The sequence below is a fragment of the Pteropus vampyrus genome, unplaced genomic scaffold (assembly GCF_000151845.1).
Source record: "Pteropus vampyrus isolate Shadow unplaced genomic scaffold, Pvam_2.0 Scaffold133, whole genome shotgun sequence".
NCBI classification, from domain to species: Eukaryota; Metazoa; Chordata; class Mammalia; order Chiroptera; family Pteropodidae; genus Pteropus; species Pteropus vampyrus.
In genome coordinates, this window is record NW_011888914.1 from 3,910,348 (window position 1) to 3,934,748 (window position 24,401).

General features: G+C 31.1%; 1 protein-coding gene across 2 annotated transcripts in view; it reads left to right on the top strand.

Annotated features, from left to right (window-relative positions):
* RNGTT (RNA guanylyltransferase and 5'-phosphatase) overlaps window positions 1-24,401 on the top strand; it is a 235,563-nt gene that overhangs the window by 73,958 nt on the left and 137,204 nt on the right. For both annotated transcript variants that reach the window (XM_011367370.2, XM_011367371.2), the window contains exons 10-11: window positions 3,473-3,544; window positions 8,426-8,590. In XM_011367370.2, coding sequence (XP_011365672.1) covers window positions 3,473-3,544; window positions 8,426-8,590 — 237 coding nt within the window. The remainder of the gene's footprint in view (window positions 1-3,472; window positions 3,545-8,425; window positions 8,591-24,401) is intronic.

Here is a 24,401-nt window from a genome sequence, read left to right on the forward strand (position 1 = left end):
TTAAGAGCTTTGGACAGTTTATCCCAAACCATCTTTTTTCTTACCTTTGTAACACCATTTGATCCACCATCCTGCTAAAAAATACCTCCTATATTTTTCAAGATTGAACTAATGGATCACATACCTTATTATCATACCTTTCTTCTGATTTTATAAGTAGAAATAATTACTCCCTCTTAACCTTAATAACATATGTCCTTATTTGGCCAGAATAGTATAGGTATACACTTGCTGCATTAGTATAGTTATTAATGACATTAGTAACTATTATATTAATAACTATATTATTAATAATTATTAATAACAATGTTTCAGTCTCAGAAGCATCCTGGTTTAGACATTAGCTACATGACCATTCTGTGTGGCCATCTGCCATTAAAACTGCAACTCGTTAGACCTAGCTCCTTATATATTTTCCTCTCTTTCTGGGACTATTTAAGTCCCTTGAAGGTAAGGACTGTATGCGTAATTTATCCAGCACTTAGAGCTATGCCTAATACATAGTTTAGGCTCAGAAAACTATTGGATGGATAAGCAGAAGAGTGGATGCCTGGGGACTTAACTAAGGGGAATAGAATATATGGAAAAGTACAGAGGATAGGAAAGTCAAAGATGCAGGAAAAAAAGTGTGTGTGTGTGTTTTTGTTTTTGGTAGGGCCTGTAATGAAGGATTCAAGTTTCAGACTTCTTCACAGTAACATTTAATACCCAAAGACGGTGGAGTAATCTCTAACAAGCTCTTGAGTGATATAAAGTTGATATGCTTTGGTGTAATCTTCAGGTTTCGTATGCTTGGAGTTTATTGAGTATCTTTCACAATTTTCATCAAAAGTAGAAAAAATTTTGCCAGTAATTTTGCCCTTGCCCCTTTTGGAGATTTAATCACTAATGTTCTTTTAATTTAAAAAAACAAATATTTTTCTCTCTTTTTTATTTTGGGTAGTTTCTATTGCTGTGTCTTCAAGTTCACTGTTCTTTACTTCTGTAGTGTCTAAATTGCTATTCATTCCAACCATAGTATTTTTTCATCTCAGACACTATAGTTTTTTGATGTGTCTTCTATCTCTCAACTTTTAAATACATGGAATACTGTTATAGTAAGCCATTTTAGTGAAATTATATATATAAAAATATATATGTATATACAGACAGACACATATATGCTACATTTATTTACCCATTCATCTGTTGGACATTTGGGTTACTTCTACCTCTTAGCTATTGGAATAAGGCTGGTATAAACATGGGTGTGCAACTATCTCTTCAAGATCCTGCTTTCAATACTTTGGATATTTACTCAGAAGTGAGATCACTGGATCATGGTAGTTCTATTTTTAATTTTTTGAGGGAACTGCCATACTACTTTTCATTGCGGTTGCACCATTTTACAATCCCACCAACAGTATACAAAAGTTCCAATTTCCCCCTAAGTTTTAAGCTTAAATATTTTATGTATACCTACTTTTCTGTAGCCTAGGGCAATAGTGGCAGATGTGAAGAAGGGGACACTGTGCTGAGGGGTCACTGGAAAGAACTCAGCCTAGGTATTGGGTCTTTGTTAGAATCCCTGGGTTCTGTTCTATTTAAAAACTTTTAGTAAATGTTTTCTTCAGTTATTTTATTTTATTTCAATAATACTCAGACTGTTTCTCCAATTTAGAATGGAGTCTGGGAACAGAAAGAGTGTTCTGCTATTTATTACAGAAAACAGGAAAAAAAGAAGACAAGAAAAACCACTGAGTTTGTGTCTATCTATATTTGAATGTAATAGTGATAATCATCAAGAATTTGTGCCATTTTACAAGTAGGGCTTCTGGGGGTTTAGTAGGCTTAGAGCTGAAACTTGCTGTGCTTTTTCATTTTACCAGAATCTTGGCAGTTTCTGTGCTGTTATTTTTAAAGCCTACTCATTTGTTTATTCCTTTTTATTTGTTTTGTTTGCTGACAATCTTATTTTTTGCTTTTGTTTAATAAAGAAAGATACATTTTGTTCATTTAGGAGGGAAATTCTGTGATGTTTAATATCTGAACCTGGAGGGCCACTTGATTTCCATCCACTCAGTTTTGAAAAGAATAATTAATTGAAATTTATTATTGATACCACCTTGTTGGCTCATAAAATTCTCAGATACAAGTATTTAAATGAAAATATTTCATTAAACAGTTTAATGAAAGTGATATAAATTGTTTCAAGAGTTAGGTTCAAGACAGTAATCATAAATAAATGTATATTGCTTAACAAGTCCATATTTGAGAAAGAAATTAATTGATAATAGGATAAAATATATTTGTTCTAAATCAGTGTGTTCTTTGTAATTTTAGATGGTTGTGTGTGGATTTTGTGTCATGAAATGAGATAAAAACCCTGTGTAGTTTCCTAGGAAGAATATGAGGAAAATAAAGTAATTTTAGGTCAAATCTGTAATTAAGAATTAAAATTTTATAAAATATTACGTGATGTCTGTAATCATCTTTTTGTCTATATCTCTTTTCTGCAGAATTTAAATATTTTTCATTTAATGGCTCTGATATCATATTCTTTTGTTTGTTTTCTTTGATCATAGTAGATGGACATGGAACCAAGATGCATAACATAGTGGTTTGACATTTTAAAGCAATACTGATTTAACAAAATTTTTAGAATTAAATTTGAGGTGGCGTTGGTTAATAAAATCATATAGGTTTCAATAGTATGTCATACATATATTGCATTGTGTGTTTACCACCCAAAGTTAAATTTCCTTCCATCACCATATATTTGACCCCCTTGACCCTCATCTACCTTCCCCCACGCCATTTCCCTCCAGTAACCACTGTTGTCTGTGTCCGTGAGTCTCTGTTTATTTGTCTTGTTCATTTGTGCTTTCAGTTTTATATCCCACATATGAGTGAAATCATATGGTTCTCAACTTTTTCTGTCTGAATTATTTCACTTAGCATGATCATCTCAAGATCCATCCGCATATTATCACAAATGGAAATATTTCATTTTTTCTTATGGCTGAGTAATATTCCATTGTGTATATACCACATCTTTATCCAGTCATGAATAATGCTGCACCATGAATAATGCTGCAGTGAACATCAGGGTGCATATATCTTTAAGGATAAATGTTTTCAATTTTTTTGAGTAGATACCCAGAAGATAAAATTATTTTTAAAACTGTGATTTGGAATTTAAAATTTGTTGTCTTTTTATCATAATAGTTACTTAGTAATTCAAACATAAAACAGAATATAGCATAGAAATTGAAATATAAAAATATAACGAGGAGATAGTGTGTGATTTTATTTCAATAATGGGGACTTTTGTGGTGCTGACAGTATTGATTTGATCCAGGTATAAGTGTGTTCATTTTGAAATTTCATCGATTTGTATATTTGTGATTTATATGCTTTCTATGTGTTATATTTCAGTCAAATTAAATTGCTATTAAAGAATGAAGAAACTTATCTTATTTTCTCTTTCAAGGAAATGATTATTGACAGAGTAAATGGACAAGCGGTTCCTAGATATTTGATTTATGATATAATTAAATTTAATGTAAGTACTTTTTATAATTTTTTTCTTTTTATAATTTATAAAGTAAAAAATGTCACTGAGATAATAGATGTTTTTAACAAAAAGTGTTACTGCTTTAGAGATAATAGGAAAGAAAAATTGTAACAATTGAATAACAATTGTGTTATTCAATTGTTATCTTGTTAATACTTTTACATCTCCTTTTCTTTCTCTTATTGCCTAATATTTTGCACATTTCTTTGTCTTCAGATTCTTTAGATATTTCAAGTGAGTAAAGAAAAACAGTTTAACTGTGATAAAACAAGATAGTATATTGTAAAATAGAAACTTCTTGGTTTTAGTTATCCTGTATTTGATTTAAAAAAAAATAAGTCCTCCCATTTTATTACTGTTTACCACTTCAAAAAAAGAGAGAAACTGATCGAGTGTTGAATATGTAACTTTGAGGCAAAAATATATTATTCTTAAGCACAAGCAGGAAACTTAAAAACAAAATATAAAATTCCCTATTGTAAATAGATATCAAAAAGAGAAATTGTATTCTCTATCCTACAGTTTTAGACTAGACAAGAATCTGTTTGCCTGTTAATGTTTAATTGAATGTCGAAATTATTTAAGTAGTACGCGATGAATTCTGTAAATGGGAGAAACTCAATAGTGTACATCTATGAAAAGGTATAATCATTGCTCTAGAAATATATTATGCAGATTGTATGATCATTTAGTATTCTAAGCAGACTGAAAGCAATTAAGAATTCTGGAATAAAAAGTATTAAGGTCTAAGGTTTGAAGATGTATAACAAAATTTTTAAAAAGTTGTTTTTTGGGGTTTATATATTTAAACTGCAATATTCAGATCCATGATTATATTAATCCAGATTACATAATGGCATTTTTTCCTGGAAATTTTCAATCTATCTCTTTTTGTTGAATTTCTGTATTTCAAACAATTTCAAATATAAGAAACTCAGGGTCAGAAACCATCATGTTTTAATTTTGTTCTCTTTATGACTACTGTATTCCTCAAAAGTAATGCTTTCCAGAATTTACTTACTCTTGTCACAGACCTTGGAATAATGTTCATTGGCCTATAATGAGACATAAAGGGTGGGGGTGGCCTTGTTTCTTTGTGATTGAGCACTGTGTCCTTTGCCTCTTGATACAGAGCTCTGCTTTAAAATGTATTCAGTGCAAGTTTACTTCTTAGCCTGGGAACTTTGTCTTAGACAGTAGCCTTCTAATTCTTTAACAAAATATGAAAAATTTAAGCATGCACAAAAGTGTAGAGAGTATAAGGAATACTTATGTATTGACCACCAGATTTGTTGAAGCTTACCTTTGTCATTTTTACTCTACTTTCTTACTAATAAGAAACAAATCACTACAGATCTAGAAGTTTCTTATACACACCTCTGTCATCCTATCCTTAACACTCTTACCCAGAGGTAACAACTTCTACCATGATTTTGGTGTTATTATCCTCATGAGTATTTTTGAGACCTTTATTGCCAATGTGTGTGTCTATAAAATATATATGGTGTTCTTTTGCAGGGTTTCTAGTGTTATATAAATGTTATTGTACTGTATTGTGGTACCCAGCATTGCTTCACATTTTTTGTAGAGTTTTATCTGTATTAATATATAGGTTTTGTTCATTCACTTTAATTACTGTTGATGATTATATTATATAAATATATGAAATTTATCTTTTTTCTTCTTGACGATCATTTGAGTTTCCATATTTTGCTGCTGTACTGCAGTTATATTGAACAGTTTTATACATTTTTTCTTGTGCACGTGTGTCACAGCTTCTCTGGGACAGTTCTCATTCTTGCGATGTAATCACCTGGAAAGTGTTTATAAAAGTCCAGTCCCTCATCCGTACAGCATGGAGATTCTGATTAAATTGGCAACTTCAGCTTTATTATATTAGTTGCGTTGCTAAATTCTTCAAAAGTAGTTGTATTAATTTACCACAGTTGGTATTGTCAGATATCAAATTTTTGTCAATTGGATATGTGTGAAATAATATCTCATCTTGTTTTAATCTGCTTTTCCCTGATTACTAATGAAGTTAAGCATATTTCACATTTATTTTTACTCTTTTGGATTTTTCTTTTGTGATTTAATTGCAGGTTCAAATGATCTTTTAATTCTATTTGGTTGCCAGTTTTTTTTTCTTCTTAATGTGTAGGAATTAGTCTTTACTGAATTTTAATTCTTTCTTGGTTATAAATGTGGCAAGCAGTGTCTTTTCTAAATTAGTATCCATTGATCCACAGAAATTTTTCATTTTAATGAAATTAAATTTATTAGAATGCAAAGTTTGCGCATTTGTGTCTTGTTTAGGAAATTCATCCATATTTTGCTGTAAAAATGATTAAGTTATACTTTTCATCTCTAGGTCTGCAAGTGTTCGTTCAATAAGTATTTATTGAGTGTCTTTTATTATATTTCATTGGTTTTAAAGTCATTCTTTCTGATATTAGAGAATATTTATAATTGAAAGCATCATATATTCTTTAATTTGCTGTGGAACCTTCATTGATGGTTAACCACTTTGTTTATTTTGAATCACCAAATTAAGGTCATTGTTGTAAAAAAAATTTTTTTTAATAATATTTAAAAATGTTTTAGTTATTTAGTTTATTCTTTTGTCCAGCAAGAATTTTCATTGACCATTTTTTATATGTCAAGTATTGTTCGAGGTATTGGGTATACACAGATGAATAAGACATGTTTTCTTACCTTCAAGGAATTCATAATTTAATGTGCTGATCTCCAAAGAGGGCCACTTCCACAGCACTTCATTGGGATTTGAGAAGAAAACAGAACTTCTGCTTATTTTTTATATATTCAGTTTTTATATCTTTTATAGCACAGAGTTGTACATGTATGCAATTTATTAAAAGTTAATATACATAGGTACATTTGTTAAGATTTGTGTTTAGATTGGGTACAAAATTTGTCTTATGGATGAGACTATAAATGTAAAGAAACAGTAATATTATAACAACAAAAGTATATGAGAGATATAGAAATATATGAGAAGTAAGGCAGAGGTGAGAGTATTCTAATTTACTCTGGGTATTGTTGAGTCGTTGAAGTGTGGAATTACTTATAAAATGACACAGATTAATTTTGAAGAATTGAGTCTTGTTGACCAGGAGCATCAGATGGTTGTTAGCACTTGATGTGTGGTAGTATATGGGACATAGCAGGAAATGAGAATAGATTGGTGAGTAGGGGTCCAGTTTACTTGAATAAGACATTTTAGCTTCATTCTGTTTGTAATAGGATGCTATTGAAAGGTTTAGATATGATAAAGCTATGATCATATTTTTATTATTTTGAAAGATAACTCCAGTGGTAGCATGCATAGTGTTTTGAAATGAGAAAGAACTCAAAATAGGGAGACCAATTAGTCAACAGTTATTGAATGTTTCTGTAGTCCATTCTGAATGATTCAACACCTGTCTATCAAGAGCTTCCTTTATGATAGGCAGCGTGGATTTGAAGGTAAACTTGCTTTCAGCCTTTTCTTGCTTTGGTGAATTTATGTATATTCTAAAGTGAAATATATCTAGGAGGGAATTTAGACTAATACATTTTAAACAGTTATTAGACTTTTTATTTTCTTTAAAAAAGAGGGCTTCCTAATTCCATTTTAATTTTATAGGGGTCTGAATTAATGTAATAGGCCTAATAAATAAACCTAGCATTTTAGGTTTTTCATCCTTTGGATGACGCAGGTGACATGAAAAGATTACACATGGCCTGTGTGGTTATTTACTAGCATTTCCTCAATAAATACCCTATATAAAGTTATATATAGTTCTATGTAAAGGGAACATACCTAGCTCTTGCTCACTTTCTCCTGCTCTTTTTTCTTTACTTTCAAAATTGTGAGCCTTTCAAAGTTGAGAAAAAGTCATTCTCGAGGCATAGTTAATGTTCACAGCTTAAGCAAGTGCTGCCATCCCTTGTAAACATTAATTTGGGTGAACGTTAAGCTGAGTAATATAAAGTAGAGAAGAGGAAGAAGAGGAAAAGATGGGAAAAATGTGTGGAAAGGTGTCCAGTTGGAAAGTAAAGAAGGGAGGTACTTGAGATACCACTGAGGTGATGCTGCTAATCTGGACCAGTACTGTTATCTAGATGATGTTAAGCAATATTTGTATATGCCATTAGGATAGGGCAAAGCCCCTACCCTCAACTCATACAAAAACATACATGCACTTTTTATTTCATAGTTTAAACCACATATTTTATACACACACACCCCATATATACCATATATCCATATGAGGGCAGAAGAGTTCTTTATAACTGTATAATTAAATATATTTTGCAAACATTGTTCTATATTAATTTTCAGAGTTGAGGCTGTATTTGTCTAATATCTTCTACTTATTGATGCCTGCAGTGTTAGCATTTCAAACAAAAAAACATTATAGGTGCCGATGTTGCTTATTTTGATATAGTATTTCCTTATACTTTCCTGAATTATGTGGATTTTAGTTTTTATACAAGTTTTACTAATTCATATAATTTTACTAATTCATATAAATAAGAAAAATGATTAATCATATATTAATACTTTAATTCAGATTTGAAAATTTTGGATCAGTTTATATGAGTAGATTTATACCCCTTTCTCATACTATTTTATGCATTTGTAATTTTAAAGTAAATAACTGTGTGTGTGTGTTTAGGTATGCTTCTATCATTAGTCATATATTTTCAAGGCTGGCACGTATGGTTTTGCAGGCTGTGCGCGTTGGGCAGCTCCATAGGATGCTATTTATATAGACTGCTATATACAATGTGATAGCCTTGATAATTATGCTGAAAAAATAGTTTTTAGATTTGGAAATTAAATAATTGTCTCATTTAATTTAGGCACAACCGGTTGGAGATTGTGATTTTAATATTCGTCTGCAGTGTATAGAACGAGAAATAATAAATCCCCGACATGAAAAAATGAAGACCGGTCTCATTGACAAAACACAGGAACCATTTAGTGTCAGAAATAAGCCATTTTTTGACATTTATACTTCAAGGAAGGTAATGTTTTCTAATTAATACTTATAATATATCCTAATTCAGCTTGTGAGAGGAACATGAATGACATTTTTCTGCCCAGTTGTCTTGATTTTTCCAGATTACTTGAATTGAATTTAGTCCTATTTTGAAAAACACATGTACAATTACCAGGTCTTCTCCTCTTTAGTAAGATTCTCAGTAATGGAAACTTAAACTAGGTTGCTTCCTTATTTCTCATCATAGTTTTTGATTCATGGCTGTTTGTTCATATTATATTTTTTAAAAAGTTGTAAGCAGTGTAGAGTTATATGAGTGAAAATAACCCATTAGGCCTTCTGAAGGTCAACAATGTTTAGTACATAGTCTTATTTTAAAAATTTATTTACATATGTGTATGTACATGGATGACTTTCTTTTATTATTTATTTTTGTTGTTTGAACACTTAAAATGCATCATGCTAAATATTCTGGGATTATTGTTTCTTCACTTAACAGTATGGCTTGGAACTATTTCCATGTTGGTGCATGGAGATTTGCTGCATTATTTTTTAGCTGCTGTATAGTATTTGACAGTAAAGATGTACCGTGGGATGATTATTTTTTGGAGGAGGGGTGGTTATGATAGAATAATATAGGAAATATAGCAACATATGCAGTTATATCTTTTAAACTCTTTTCTAATATAACCTCCCATGTTAGATGATGTAAGTTTTTATTGTATTTTATCTGCTTCTACTCATGTCCACTCAATTTGGTATTAGCCCTTAATCCCACCACTGTTGCCTGCCTTCTTCTCAACAAATATAAACTTATCATTCTTCTTTCATTAATATTTTGCATAATGCCTGTTTGGCATAGGACTATTGGTTGACTTCTGCTGCTATGATCTTCCCACATTCACTTCTTGCCTTTTGTGTGTCTTTTGGCAGTAGGCAATTTATAGGAGTTCCTGCAAGAGCTTGTGCACGTCTGTGCCCTGCCCAATTGATAGGGTAAAGATAATGTTGACACTTAATGTGGACCTTACCCTTAGTGGAAATCTGCTAATTGGAGCCATATTCTCTTACAGAAATATTTTCTAAATTATAAATACAGTGTGAAAGTTGGGCAGAAGCCAAATTGTTTCAGTTTGCATTCGTTTTTAAAAAAGCTAATTTGACAGCTTGTGCTATCATAATTCAAAGTTCAGCATCTAAGAAAATGTGACTTAGTATAGTTCATTAGTCAAAATCAGTGCTGTTTAGAAATATTTGGCAGTAGATGATTATGAGAACTGTTCTTTAGGGATCTGAAGCAGTTATCAGTTATGTTGAACAACTTAATGTAGTTTTTCAATAGAAAAACATGATGCTCTTACTATTTTTCTTTATACTTAGCTTATATAACCCCTTTTTAAAATTGTAGGCTTTTTTTAAAGCATATTTGGAATTTTTTAAATTCATATTTGGAATTTTAATTATTAGTTTCCCCTTCCCCCCTTTTCAGTTTTTACTTTTATTTTTCGTTCTCAGTTTCTCTTGAAATTGTTTTTGGTTGTAGAATACAGAAAGAAAGCATATTTTGTAGCAGAGTTGGTTTAAAGGGCAAGACTATAGTAGCACCAGATACAGGATAGTAGCTACGGTTGATAGATTATTGCTGTAGAGATTCTTATTATTTTTATCTTGGCTAATGAGTATAGTAAAATAGTGATATTATGAGTGATAAAACATTTGTCAGAGAAGTATATATCATTTTTATGAGGAGGGCTAGTGTTTATCTGGTTTTAAACAAAATTTACAGCTATGGAAAAATGTATACTTTTTCATAGAAAATAATAGAATTTCATTTCTGTATATCTATAAAAATCTTCAAGATAACTTTGATTTTACGACTTTATTAGTATAGCTCTGCTAACAACCTCTTCATTTTGTCTAATTTAATCTATCAAACACAGTGCAGGGATAATGAGTTGTTCAGTTTTTATCTTAATATACATAGTTAGAATACAGCATTCAAAATAATAATAACAAGTAGCAATTTCTCAGTTTACAATTTTATTTGCATTTCCAATTTGAAGGCTAATTGGAAAAGAATTATTTTAATAGATTAAATATGGTTAACAAAATTTTAGAAGTGACACAGCTAATAGTTTCTCTGAAAGTTTTCTATCCATTTTATTATCTTCTCAGAAGAGTAGCCAATGCTATAAGTATTTAGTGTATCCATCAGAATGTCTTTGTGCATACATAAGCAACTATATTTATTTATATTCTTACCACTTTTACCTAAGAGGTGATTCTTAACACTGTTTTACACCTTGTTTTGTTTTTAATAGCAATATATATTGGGTCCCTGGCCCTAATAGTGGTACATACAGATTGCCCTAATTCTTTTTATTAACATATGCACAAATTTCCATTTTATCAGCATACTATAATTTAACTATTTCATAGTTATAGAAATTTGGGTTGTTTTAAGCTTATTGATAGGTTTTTGTTTGTTTATTTTACATATAGATATCCAGTTGTTTTTATACCAATTATTGAAGGAAGATCCTCCTTTTTTCACTGAGTTTTTTTGCAACTTTATGAAAAATAAATTGTCATATATGTCTGGGTCTATTGATAGACTTATATTTCTTTCATCTAATTGTTTATCTTTACACAGGTACCATGCTATCTTGATTACTTTTGTTTATATAAATCTTGAAATCAGACTTAGTCTTCCAACTTTATGCTGCTTTTTTGAAGTTGTTTCGGCTATTCTAGTCATTTGCATTTTCATATGAGTTTTAGAGTCATCTGCCAATTTCTACAAAAAAGCTTGCTAGGAATTGGATTGTAGTTGTGTTGAATACATAGGTCAATTTAGGTAGAGAATTGACATCTTTACAATGTCCCATTTTTCCAGTTTATCAACCTGGTATGTTCTTTTATTTTCTTTATTTTCTCCCAGAAATTATTGTAGTTCTAAGTATCAGGTTTTACTCACCTGACTTTTTGCAGATTTATTTCATACTTTTTGATACTATTGTAAATAACATTTAAAAAATTTTAACTCTAATTGTTAGTAATATATAGAGATAGAGATACATTGATTTTCTGTATATTGATCTTATATCTTTTATCTCGCTTATTATATGCAAACATAGGGCACTTTTACTTTTTTCTTTCCAATCTGGATTCCTTTTCTTTCTTTTTCTTTCTTTCTTTCTTTCTCTCTCCCTTCCTGCCTGCCTGCCTGCCTGCCTGCCTTCCTTCCTTCCTTCCTTCCTTCCTTCCTTCCTTCCTTCCTTCCTTTTCTCTTTTCTTTTCTTTTCTTTTCTTTCCTTTTCTTTTCTTTTCTTTTCTTTCCTTTCCTTCTCTTTCCATTTCTTTTCTTTCCTTTCCTTTCCTTTTCTTTTCTTTTCTTTCCTTTCCTTCTCTTTCCATTTCTTTTCTTTCCTTTTCTTTTCTTTTCTTTTCTTTTTTCTTTCCTTCCTTCCTTCTTTCCTTCCTTCCTTCCTTCCTTCCTTCCTTCCTTCCTTCCATCCATCCTTCCTTTTCCTTTCTTCTTTTTTTTTCTTTTTTGGCCTTATTTTATAGTCTAGAACCTCTCATTTAATGTTGAATAGAAGTAGAATGAACAGCCTTGTTTGTTCTTTATCTTTGGGCAGGGAAATTTTGTTTTTTATCTAAGTATGATGTTAGCTACGGGACTTTAGCAGACGTTTTTTATTCAAAATGAGTTTTTAAAGCTGTTGACTTTGGTATACTAACTTTATCAAACTCTCGCTGTATTTTGTTACTGTGTAATAATTTTTCAGTTGATTTTCTTGGATTTTCTAGGTATTCAGTCATATAAATAGACATAGTTTAACTAGATATTTTTTACATCAGTTTTTCTCTTGCCTAATTTAGTTACACACGAGTACAATTTTAAATTGTAGTAATAGTTTTAAGGATTCTTATCTTGTTCCTGATTTGAGTGGGAATGCTTGTGTTTATTCATAGTATAATGTTGTCTTTGAGTTTGAAACCTATTTTATAAGGTTAAACAAGTGTCTGGTTCTTTTACTGAGTCATTTTACTTTTACTGTTGTCAAATGGCTTTTTATCTGCTATAATATAATACTATTTTTTTTTTTCTGTTTATTTCATGAAAATATATCCTAACACCGAAGCTTTCTTGTGTCCTTGGGCTAAGGCCTACTTAATCTTGATATGTTATCGTCATTATCATTATTGTTGTTATTATTATTTAGAGCAGATTTGAGTTCACAACAAATTGAAAGGAAGATACAGAGACTTCCTTTACACCCTCTGCCACCACACATGCATAGCCTCCCACATTATCAAAATCACTCACTATGATGGTACATTTGTTACCAAGGATAAACTACATTGACATATCATAATAACTCAAAGTTCATAGTTTACATTAGGATTCACTCTTGGTGTTGTACATTCTGTGGGTTTTGACAAGTGTATAACAACATATATCCATCATTATAATATCCTACAGAGTATTTTCACTGCCCTAAAAATCCTCTGGGCTCTCCCTGTTCACGTCTTTTTCCTCTCCTGTCCCCTGGCAACCACTTATTTTTTTTACTATCTTTTTAGATTGCTTTTTCCAGAATGTCATGTAGTTGGAATCATACACCATGTAGCCTTTTAAGATTGCCTCTTTTTCTTAGTAATTTACGTTTAGATGTCTTTTCATGGCTTGGTAGATCATTTCTTTTTACCACATTTTATTCGTTCATTCACCTACTGAGGTACATCTTGATTACTTCCAAGTTTTGGCAATTACGAATAAAGCTGCTGTCAGCGTTTGTGTGCAGGTTTTTTGTGGACATAAGTTTTCAATTTCTTTGGGTTGAAATTGCTGGATAGGATGTTTAAAGTATATTTAGTTTTGTAAGGCTGCCAGACTGTCTTCCAAAGTGGCTTATCATTTTGCCTTCCCACCAGCGATGAGAGATCCTGTTCTACACCCTTGCCAGTATTGGTGGTGTCAGTGTTCTGGATTTTGGCCAATATAATAGGTGTGTAGTGGTATCTCATCGTTTTTTAAATTTGCAGTTCCCGAATAACATATGATGTGGATTGTCTTATTATATGCTTATTTTTCATTTGTACATCTTCTTTGGTGAAGTATCTCTTAAAGTCTTTGGCTCATTTTTTAATTCAAAGATTTATTTTGTGGACTTTAAGAGTCTTCATATATTTTGGGTAATAGTCCTTTATCAGATGTGCCTTTTGCAAATATTTTCTCCCAGCGTATGGCTCTTTTCTTTCTCTTGACATCGTCTTTCACAGAGCAGAAGTTTTTAATTTTAACGAAGTCCAGATTATCACTTATGTCTTTCATGGATTGTGTCTTTAGGTGTTATATCTAAAAAGTCAACACCATACCCCGAGGTCCTCTAAGTTTTCTTTTGTGTTATTTTCTAGGAGATTTATAGTATTGTGTTTTACATTTAGATATCTGATCTATTTTGAGTTAATTTTTGTGAAAGATGTAAGGTGTAGATTCATTTTTTTGCATGTGATATCCAGTTGTTCCAGTACCATTTGATGAAAATTCATTTTTGTTCTATTGTATTGCCTTTGCCACTTTGTCAAAGATCAGTTGGCTCTATTTATGTGAGTCTATTTCTAGGCTCTCTATTTTATCCACTGATCTATTTGCCTGTTCTTTTTCCAATAGCATATTGTCTTGATTACTGTTGCTTGATAGTAAGTCTAAGGGTCAGGGAGTGTTAGTTGTTCAGCATTGTTTTTCAATATCATGTTGGCTATTGTGGGTCTTTTGCCTCTTTATATAAACTTTAGAATCGCTTTGTTGGTCTCTGCAATATAATTTGCTAGAATTTTGCCTGGGTTTGCATTGAGTCTATAGGTCAAGTTGGGAGGAACTGACATTTTGACAGTACAGATTTTCCTATTCGTGAACATAGAATCTTTCTCTGTTTTTTTTTAAAAAATGTACTGTCCATTTTTTTTTGACGTTTATTGAGGATTTTTACATTGTTGTTCATAAATGCTTTTTTTTCTGTAAATCTTTGGAAATTTTTACATCAGCATTATACTTGCTTCATAAAAAGAATTTAGGATTTTCTTATTTTTCTATGTTCTAGAGTAGTTTTAAGAGCATAAGAATTATCTAGTTTTTATAGGTGTTGTGAAATCCTCCCATTAAACTATTTGGCCCTAGCATGTTGGAATTGGGTTAACAGATTTTAGATTTTTTTCACTTCTGTGGAAATTGAAATGTTTAGATTTTCACTCTCTTCTGGAATCTATTTGCGTAAATTATGATTCTTAGTAAAATATCCGTTTCATTAATGTTTTAAAATTATTCGTATGGAGTTGAGGAAAGCAATTGATTATAAAACTTTAAATTTCTTCTGTTTTTATGGTTATTTTCTCTCATATGATTTATTAGTTGAATGCTTTGTCACTTTTTTTCTTAAAAATGATAGCTCTTTATTTTCCCTCCTTCCAGTCTTTGGATTAATTTTTAAAAATTTCTGCTTGTTTCTTAAGCAAAGCCTACTTTGAGTTTCATTAATTCCTTCTTTGTACCTCTCTTTATTTTATTGTCTTTTATTAACTTTTTGAGTTAGGTGCTTAATTAATTTTCATTCCTTTCTCTGAGCCTGCCATAGTATGCTGTCTAGAATATGATATCTGATAACTTTTGTTACGTTCTTAAGAATTCTGCAATTTTGGTTTATTTATTGTTTTTCCCACACTTGTTAGTGTTTTTGAAGTTTCAAGGTGGAAAGGCCTTTTTATTTTCAGAATTTGTTACTAGTTAAATTTTATTGTGCTGAGATGAAGGAATATTACCTGTACTTATTCTGCTTTTTGGAATCTATTATAAGTTGTAATCAATTTTTAGACTATTTCTTAGACATTTCAAATAATGATATTTAAAATTTTCTTAGTCAAGATTTTGATATTTGTCAGTCAGATTTACCTTTCTAATTATGTTTTTGTTTTTAGTTTTTTATATTCATATTTATTTTTGGTTCAGTTGGTTTATCATGGACTAGGAATGGTGAATGAAAGCCTCCTAACACTAGTGTCTGTTTAATTATAATGCCTTCTAAAGTTCCTCATTAATACTCATGTTACGCTTTTTGGTGATGATAAATTCATAGATATTACTTATTCATTTGGATTTATTATATATTATGAACTATTCTTTTTTTGACTTGTTTTATCTTTTTTTGTCTGCTAAGATTGTGACTTATATTGTGTTTCTTTTTGTTTATATTTGCCTTTGTCTATCTTACTATTTCATTTCTTTTGGAATTGCATTCTTTTAGGTTTGTGTTTTGTATACTGCAGTTTTTTCTTTGTGATCTACACTGTAACTTGTTATTTAGAATGTTAAAGAGCTTTATTAAGATGTAATTGCATATCATATAATTTACCCACTTAAAATGTACGATTTCATTGAATTCAATTTAATGCACAATTCATAGAGTTGTGCAACCATCACCACAATAAATTTTAGAGCATTTTTATCACCTTCATAAGAAACTGTATCCATTAGCGACCATTCCTCACTCTTCCCTATACCTCCAGCTATTGACAGTCACCAGTCTACTTTCTGTCTATAGATTTGCCTGCTCTGGACATTTCATAGAATGGGTTCATACAACATGTGGTGTTTTGTGACTGGCTTTTTTCTACATAGCCTAATGTCATTAAAGCTCATTTACTTTATAGTGCGAATCAGTATTTCATTACTTTTAATGGCTGAATAATATTTTAATATATGGATACATGACATTTATCTGTTCTTTAGTTGATGGACGTTTTGTTTCTAATTTTTAGTTATTATGGATCTTGTTGCTGTAAACACTTGAGTGCAAATTCTCCTGTGGACATGTATAACTTTTATAAAGTGATGATTTATTCTGTGTACATTTATCCATATGATAGATATCTTGCGTATCAATGCTGACGTTATATTACGTTTTCTATATTTATAGTTAACCATATATCTTTTATTCTGCCGTTAAAACGTGTGTGGGTGCAATGTGTTTGTAGTTTTCTGATATTTGGATGGTCTGTATTTTTTGGTTTAGTGGTTAGTGTCATAATTATATCTTTATATGATATCTGTAGTTCTGTATTTCTTTACACATCACCTATTAAATTCCTGCCTATTAATACTATAAGTAGCATGTGTTTTCATCTTTCTTCTTTTACTCCCATTTCTCTACTATTAGTTTTTAATGAATAATACTACTTCCATACTGTTAAATATGCTTATACACTACTATTTGATTTGTTCTAATTAAATTATGAACTTGGAGTCTCAACCCATCCTTTCTCTCTTTCTCCTGTCAATTTTTATTTATATTATTTTCATATTATTGGATAGATGATATGTATCTTTTGTTCTTTTATCTTAATCTTCACATTTGTTTTATTTTACAGTTAAATGCTCTTTAATGATTTGAAACAGTGGTCCTTTTCTCATAAATTCCTCAGCAATTTTTTGCTTGGCTGAAGTTTATCTCTCAGTGTTGTTTTCAAGAATACTTCATGAGAAGAGTGATCCCTTAATTCTTCTTGTATCTTTGAACATGTTTGCATGATGTAACTTTTACTTTTGAAGAGTTGTTTGGAGGGATATAAAATCCTTGACTCACACTTAACCTGTGAGTGTTCCACTGTCTTCTAAAATTATTCTTTCTGTGAAGCAATAAAATGTCATCTGATTTTTTTGCCCCCGCCCCCATTTTAATTAACTTAATCTTTTTGTCTCTTTGCTCAAAAGATTATTTTTTCATCTTTAAAGTTCAGTAATTTACTTAATTTATCTTGAAGTTGATTGTTAGGTTAGTTTTCTCTGGCACTTATGTATGCCCTTTTAATATGTAGATTTGAGTTTTAAGTCTTATTGACTTGTATCTTTAAATATCTGTGATGTTATATTGTTTGGTTTTACTTTTCGAGCATTCTGACTGTGCTCACTCTATATCCCCTTTTCCAGCTTCCAGAGCAGCAGTTCTCAAACTTTAGTGTGCATCAGAATTATTTGGATGGTTTGTTAAAAAAAATTGTAAGGTTCCACTCTCAGATTTTCTGATTTTGGTAGGTCTGTGGTAGCCTGAGAATTTGCAGTTTCTCTCAGATTCTCAAATGAACTGCAGCTGCTGGTATCGGGACCCTACTTTGAGAACCACTGCTTTAAATCTAATAGTGATGCCCTGATCCTTTTAAACTCTTTTCCCCTCATTTTGTTTCATTTTGTCGTGTCCTTTAAATATATAGTCTCTTGTATCTTCATTTCTGTGATGATGATTTTTTTCCCTTGATTTTTTTTCCCTGTGTTTTGTCATATTATCTTCTATCTTATTTAGTTGTTATACCATCTTTTCCCTTGAATCCTTACATTTTTTGCTTTGTTGTTTTTATAGTAGCAAGAGTTTTATTAATTTTTAAAGTCATGATAAAGTGCTTGGTAATAATTTTCATCCATTGTAGGGCATTATTTCTGCAATGTCTTATTACATTTCTGCCTCTTTCATTTGGTATTTTTGTATTGATGTTATATTAGTTCTCTTAATAATACTCATCTTTAAATAAATTAGATATTCCTGGATCAGTTATTTGCAATAGGTTGCTATAGAGGCGTACATGGAGTGATTAAAATTTTAGATTATACTACCTAAAACTTCACTGTAGAGTCAGACGTTCTAGGCAGTATAGCTCTTCTGTGTGATTCTTTAAAGTAGATCCACCAAATCTGTTTCTCCAAACAGTCTGGGAGCTGGAGTGCTTCTGTCCCCAGCCCTATTAACCCTGGTTGCTGCACTCAATATTTCAAACACTGAAATTAGCTTTTGTACTTAAGAGCAATACATTTACTTTTAGGGAATGTATTTTTGGGCGCAGTTTCTGAGATCTACTGCTAGTTCTTCCAGCCGCACTTTGAACTTTTCTTAGCCACTTTTCTCTTGAGGTTTCTTTCAGATTCTAGCTGCTTTTTGTAGCCTATGCTTGTATTTTAGAGTCTGTGGATTATATTTGCCTCTGAGTTATGCTGAAAACTGGGATTATGTAAAAAAAAAATCTCTTTGGTAAATAAAAATCACACACAAAAATCTTTCCTTGTTGCTTAGATGTGACTTCCAGGAGAAGGAGAAAGTTGCACCTATGCTACAGTTTCAGTAATTTGAAAACATTGGGTTTGATTAAAGCACGGGGCAAGTTTCTGGTTTTTGTTAGAGCTGAAATTAAGTTCTTTTACATCATACAATTTACTTTTGACTAAAGAAATGTAAACAGAATTACAGTTTGGGTTTCTTCATGGATTCTCTGCCTATGTGTTATTGGAACTTATTTTGCTACTCTTAGATGAAGGAAATTGTAAACATTAGCCAGTATTTAGGGTAGAAATATTCCAAGCTATTCATCAGAATATAATTTTTTTGTGTTCTGAAACAAAGATGGCAGAAATCTCCAAATGTAATAGCTAAGTGATACGTGATCTTCATTGCTCTTGTTTGATGGCCCAGCAGTTTCAGAGTTGTTCCCCTCAGCTGTCACTTTACTGATGGTCAGCTCTCCCCTCTTCTTCAGTGAAGTTCCCTCCAATGTTGTGGTTTATCTGTCAACAGGTTTCTGTTCTCTGTATTTCAGAAATTATTGAAATCTTTCTCATCTTCTGATGGTCTTCCAATTGCTTTTTATTGTTCTGGGTTAATTTCATTCCTATCATTTTATTGGTGTCTCTGGTTAGAGAGGGTAAAGGACATACCATCTTTAACTACAGTATGAACTCAAGGACATTTTCAAGAAAGATGTGGCTATTAAATGCCCTTTATTCTTGCATCAGTTCTGAGTATTCTGGCTTCTTTGGACATACTTAAAATTGTTATCTTGGATTGGCTTATTTCTATACAACATAATTGGTTTAATTTTTTTTCTATTTTCCCCCTGCAGTCTGGAAAATCTCGAGATTTGGTCTCATATGAAAGATTAATTTTTCCCTAATGTCAGTTTCTTTAAAGTGGGATCTTTACCCTTTTCTGTAACATTTACTTTTTATTTTACTACTTTCCCTTAAATCTCATCCTGTTATTTTTTCTTTTCATCTAGCTTTTTTCTTATTACTTGGTCTATCTTTTTCTTAAGACGTTTTGACTTCTGGCATCCTACTGAGTATATAATCCTTTTCTAAAACTTTATTCCTTTTTAATGAAATTTTTTGAATGGAATTTATGTTTAAAGTTCTACTTTTCCTATGAGTTTTCATGATGATGTTATTTCTCTTTCCTTAAATGATGAAAGATCCATTTAATCCTAGTGGTTGCTAGTCGACAGGATTATAGATCGTTCTTATCTGCACTCTATTTAAATTTCAGTTGGCCTTCCAGTTGACATTCATGGTGGTTGTCCGACTGAGACTGTGCTAAAATGAAATGGAATATTCTTTTTCCTCTATTGCATGATCCTCTGAACAGATGGAGTATATGAATATTATGTTCTTCAATATGTTCTACTCTCTGGGATCTTTCTTTTTTCAACTACTGCACTTCTTTTATGAGTGACTGTAAAACTAATACACATATTCTTCCTTCTCAGTTATTTTCTTGGATTTGCTGTTTGTATCAGTAAAGGAAGTGAAAATCTCTAAAGGACTTAGACTGTCTAGAACAGTAGTTTTCAGATTTCTTGGTCTCAGAACCCCTTTACACTTGTAATAATTCTAGGAAACTCTGAAGCGCTTTTATTTGTGTGGATTATGTTTTGTAATAGTTGCCATATTAGGAATTAAAAAAGAAAATATTAATTCATTTTAAAACAACAATAAACTTACTATATTAATAGAAATAACACTTTGTGAAAAATAATTATACATTCTAAAGCAAAAAATAATTTAGTGTAAAGAGTGGCTTTGTTTTACCTTTTTACAAATAAAAGAGTGTCTGGCTTAATTAATTAAAGCTGGATTCTCATGTTCCTTTTTGCTCAATTTGTTGTGATATCATGTCATGTAGCCTCTGAAAAATTGCACTATATACTCATGAGAGAACGATAACGAAAAAGGCAAATTATTGCTTAGTATCATAATGAACATAGTTTTGCCCTAATGGACCACCTGAAAGAATCCGAAGGACCACCAAGTGTCTATAGATACACTTTGAAAATGATGTATTATAAGATGGGGAAAGAAAAGATGTAGGAGTGGTTTGCCCCATGATGTTGTAGACACACATAGAGGAAAAGCTGTCTGGTTTCTCCTTGTGTCTGTGATCTATAGTGGACAGTGAGGGAGTGGGAGTGGGTCATTTTTGTTGGTCAGGCTTGCTGCTGCCTGCACAGTATATAAGGTCCATGGACCAAACTTTTCAGTAGAGATCAATCAGTGTTGAAGTTCCGGTAGCATATGGACTTTTTTGTCCTGGTATGAAATAAAATTTAAAGTTTTCATCCTGCGTTTTTCATAGGCATTTTAATAGATGTTTTGGAAAGTTTGCATCAGAGCTGCTAGACAGACAATATTTTAAGTCGTAAAGCTCTATTATTGTTTTCTTAGTTTGAGAAGCTGCTTTTTACATTTTATAATTACTTTCCCCTTAATTTTTGGCCATAGCATAGTAGTATATAAGTAGATAAAAAGATCTCTAAAATTTTAGCCATTTATAAAGCAGTAAGATTGGCTAATATATTCTTACCTAATTGCCTATTTATTTTTCTGCTAGATTGGCAAAAATAATTCATTTTCTTTTTTGTTAAACTCCCCATTTTTACTTTAATATGACTAAACTTGATCTTGAATTATTTCCTATTTGCAAAGGTCTATTTCTGCTGAAATAGTAAGTTTTCTTTCTTTATTTCCTGCTTGTCTGCATCTCTCAATTCCATATTTTCCTCTTAAGGGTAATAAGTTATGTTCCCTGTAGGATTGTATGTAGTTAGGATCCAGTCAAAGAACACACAAGGAATCAATCTTGAATGGCTTTAGGAAATTATACTTGATTAAAAAAACAAGCAAGACTCTGTATCCCTCACTCATCTCACATGTGCAAATAGAATAAATTTTTTTAAAAAAAGGAAAGACCTAATAATCTCTTGAAAGTTCCTAGCAATAAATGTATTGCTTTTCTCTGCTTGGATTCATTGGATTCATCCAGTTTGACTGCTTTATTAAAATTCTGTGGAAAATATATTTACATTGATTTATTTATGCTGTTTTGACAGTAAAATGTTTGCTATGTAGAGTGAAAGAGTAAAAATATGAACATATTTCTAATAATGATTGAGAGGGTTAAACAGATTAAGAAAAGCTATGCTTTTACTCCATTTAATTTTTCAAGGGCATGTGCTTATCTAGTTTAATAAGAGTTTTATAAGCATTTATTATTTTTTACATACTTTGTTAGGTAGGAAATTTAGGTTTTATTTATATGTATTTTATATGGCATTCAGATTTACTTTCTAGTTGTTGCCTTGCTCCTCTTTATTTTCTTATTTTATCTTGGAATATAAATTTATAGTTCTGAAGTGTTTGGCCAAGACAAATAGTTCACTAATTGTATATGTAATTACAGATATAATGGTGAAACTATTTTTGTTTAAAGGCAGATATAAGATAAAATGAGGATAACTTTATGTAGTCTCATATTTCTAGTGTTCAGTTTTGAATTATCTGGTCTATTAGTGTATCATTCATTATTGAAATAGAATGTAGCCTGATGGATCCTTTCATTCTCATTCATTTACCATTTCAGAGGAGGATTTAAAAAAATCACAGTAATGCTTAATAAAGATAATTCTTAATTGTATGGTGAGCCTCAAGATTTATTGTCCCAGGAAACTTCTTTTGGGGTAGTAAATCTTATTCAGTGAAACATGAAGAAATTATTATATGCGGTGCCAAATGTATTTTAAATACTTCTATGAAAGATTCACAATTGTAATGTGGAGAAATTTCTATGTATATTCAGTATAATAGCTTAATTTTTTTTTTTTTTTTTTACAATTAACATTCAGGAGATATGTATTAGATTCAGAAGAAAAAATGATTATTGGCCTCCAAAATGATTAGGAAGCAATTCCTTTCCTAAAATGTCTGCTGGATTAATTGTTCTAACCAACTCTGGTTTTGAATCTGCTGCAGGCTAACAAAAGCACAGGATTGACTTACCACACAAACTTCTTTAAATTCAGTCGAACACTTAAAAAAAAAGTTATGTAACTCTTGTCAGTGTGAGCCAGTACTTTGGTATTAATGTCTGACCTAACAGATTTATTAGAATTTTAAAATGAATTAAGTTAAATAATAGCTTTTGCCCTTAACCGTTGCATAGAATAAGTGAACCTTCTATTGGTCATTGTTGAAATAACGGAAGGTACTTAGTTCCAGCACATGAGTTTAAAAGTAACTTTTATAGTTCATTTTAATGTTTTTAATTAAAAAATATTCACTGCCTCATCACATTACTGGAAGAGTAGATATTTAACAACTTCAGACTTTCTTAAAACCTGCAATACATATTTTAGTTCTTCAAGAAGTGAAAAGATGTCTGTATAAGTGGAGTGGACTTTGACACATGGTTAAGAAAATATAAACTTTTGAAACAGATAAGGAAAAATCAGGGACATACATTTTTAAGTTGGATTGTATTTCTTGGTTATTGAACACACACCTAGTCATTTTTATACCCCAAGGAGAGCCAGTCTTACCAAAATTAAAATATAGAAAACTTCTGTGTCATTGTCGAAGGATTGCAATAAAATTTAAAATAATTTATAAAATTTCCAGGAAAATTGATTCGTGGCTCCTTATTTTGTGTACTTTTCTACTTATTGCAGTATTATTTTAAATAAATTGTATAGTGTTTAGTCATAGAATATATAGTTCGTGATGATGACTTCACAGGGTGCAAATGAAGCATCGAAGAACTTGATTGTGGAGTCACAAATTAAATACTCCTAATATGTGATATAATCCTGTTATCTAATTAATTGGGTGTAGTTTTATATTCATGAAAATATTTTCAGAGAAGATATTTTCAGAGGTCACTTTTAAGAAGCTTTAAATTCATGGGTTCAAGCATTCTCCCTAAATTTTTAAAGCTTAAGGTTCTGAAAACAAATGGGTGAGAACAAATTGTAAATCACAGCTGCGTTTCTAGAGCATATTTGGTTCTGCAATTTTAGGTAGTGAAATTTGAGGTTATCAGAGAACTCTATTGTTCACACAGAACCATATTTTCTCTACCTTGTTTTCCAAAAAAGATGCCATTAATTGTAAGATCGTGCCCTTATTTTATGTACCACCAGATTAGAAAGACCTGTCAGTTAAACTATAATACGTCGATTGTAAGATACATGCTTTTTTCAGAGATGTGAAAAAAATGTGAGCCGAGAAATAAGGAAGTATATATTTCTTGATAGAGAGACTATATTTTTTCCATGGTAGCTTATAAAATTGGTTCAAAAAAAGCAAGTATTCAAATAGTTCAGACTGAGATTAGAGCATCTATTTGAACATGTGTGCTGGGTTCAGAGTTGTGTAGAGGATAGTGGGATATTTAAACAAAGTTTATATGAACACATGGAATATGGCAACTATAAGTAGGATGTGCAGAGGAAACATTTAAGAACAATGGTCGCAATCAGAGCAATGTCATACAGCCATTGTTTTCTGGGAAGCAGTAGTGAACTATTATGATCAAAGACCAATGTAGAATATTGTGTATTTGCCATGGAAGAAACACTAGTGCCACTGCATAACAAACTGTGTGTGGTTGCAGTCACAAAACAGTGGTAAGATTTACATGTATTCAAATAACGAAGTATTAAAAAAAACCCAAAGTGTATATAAG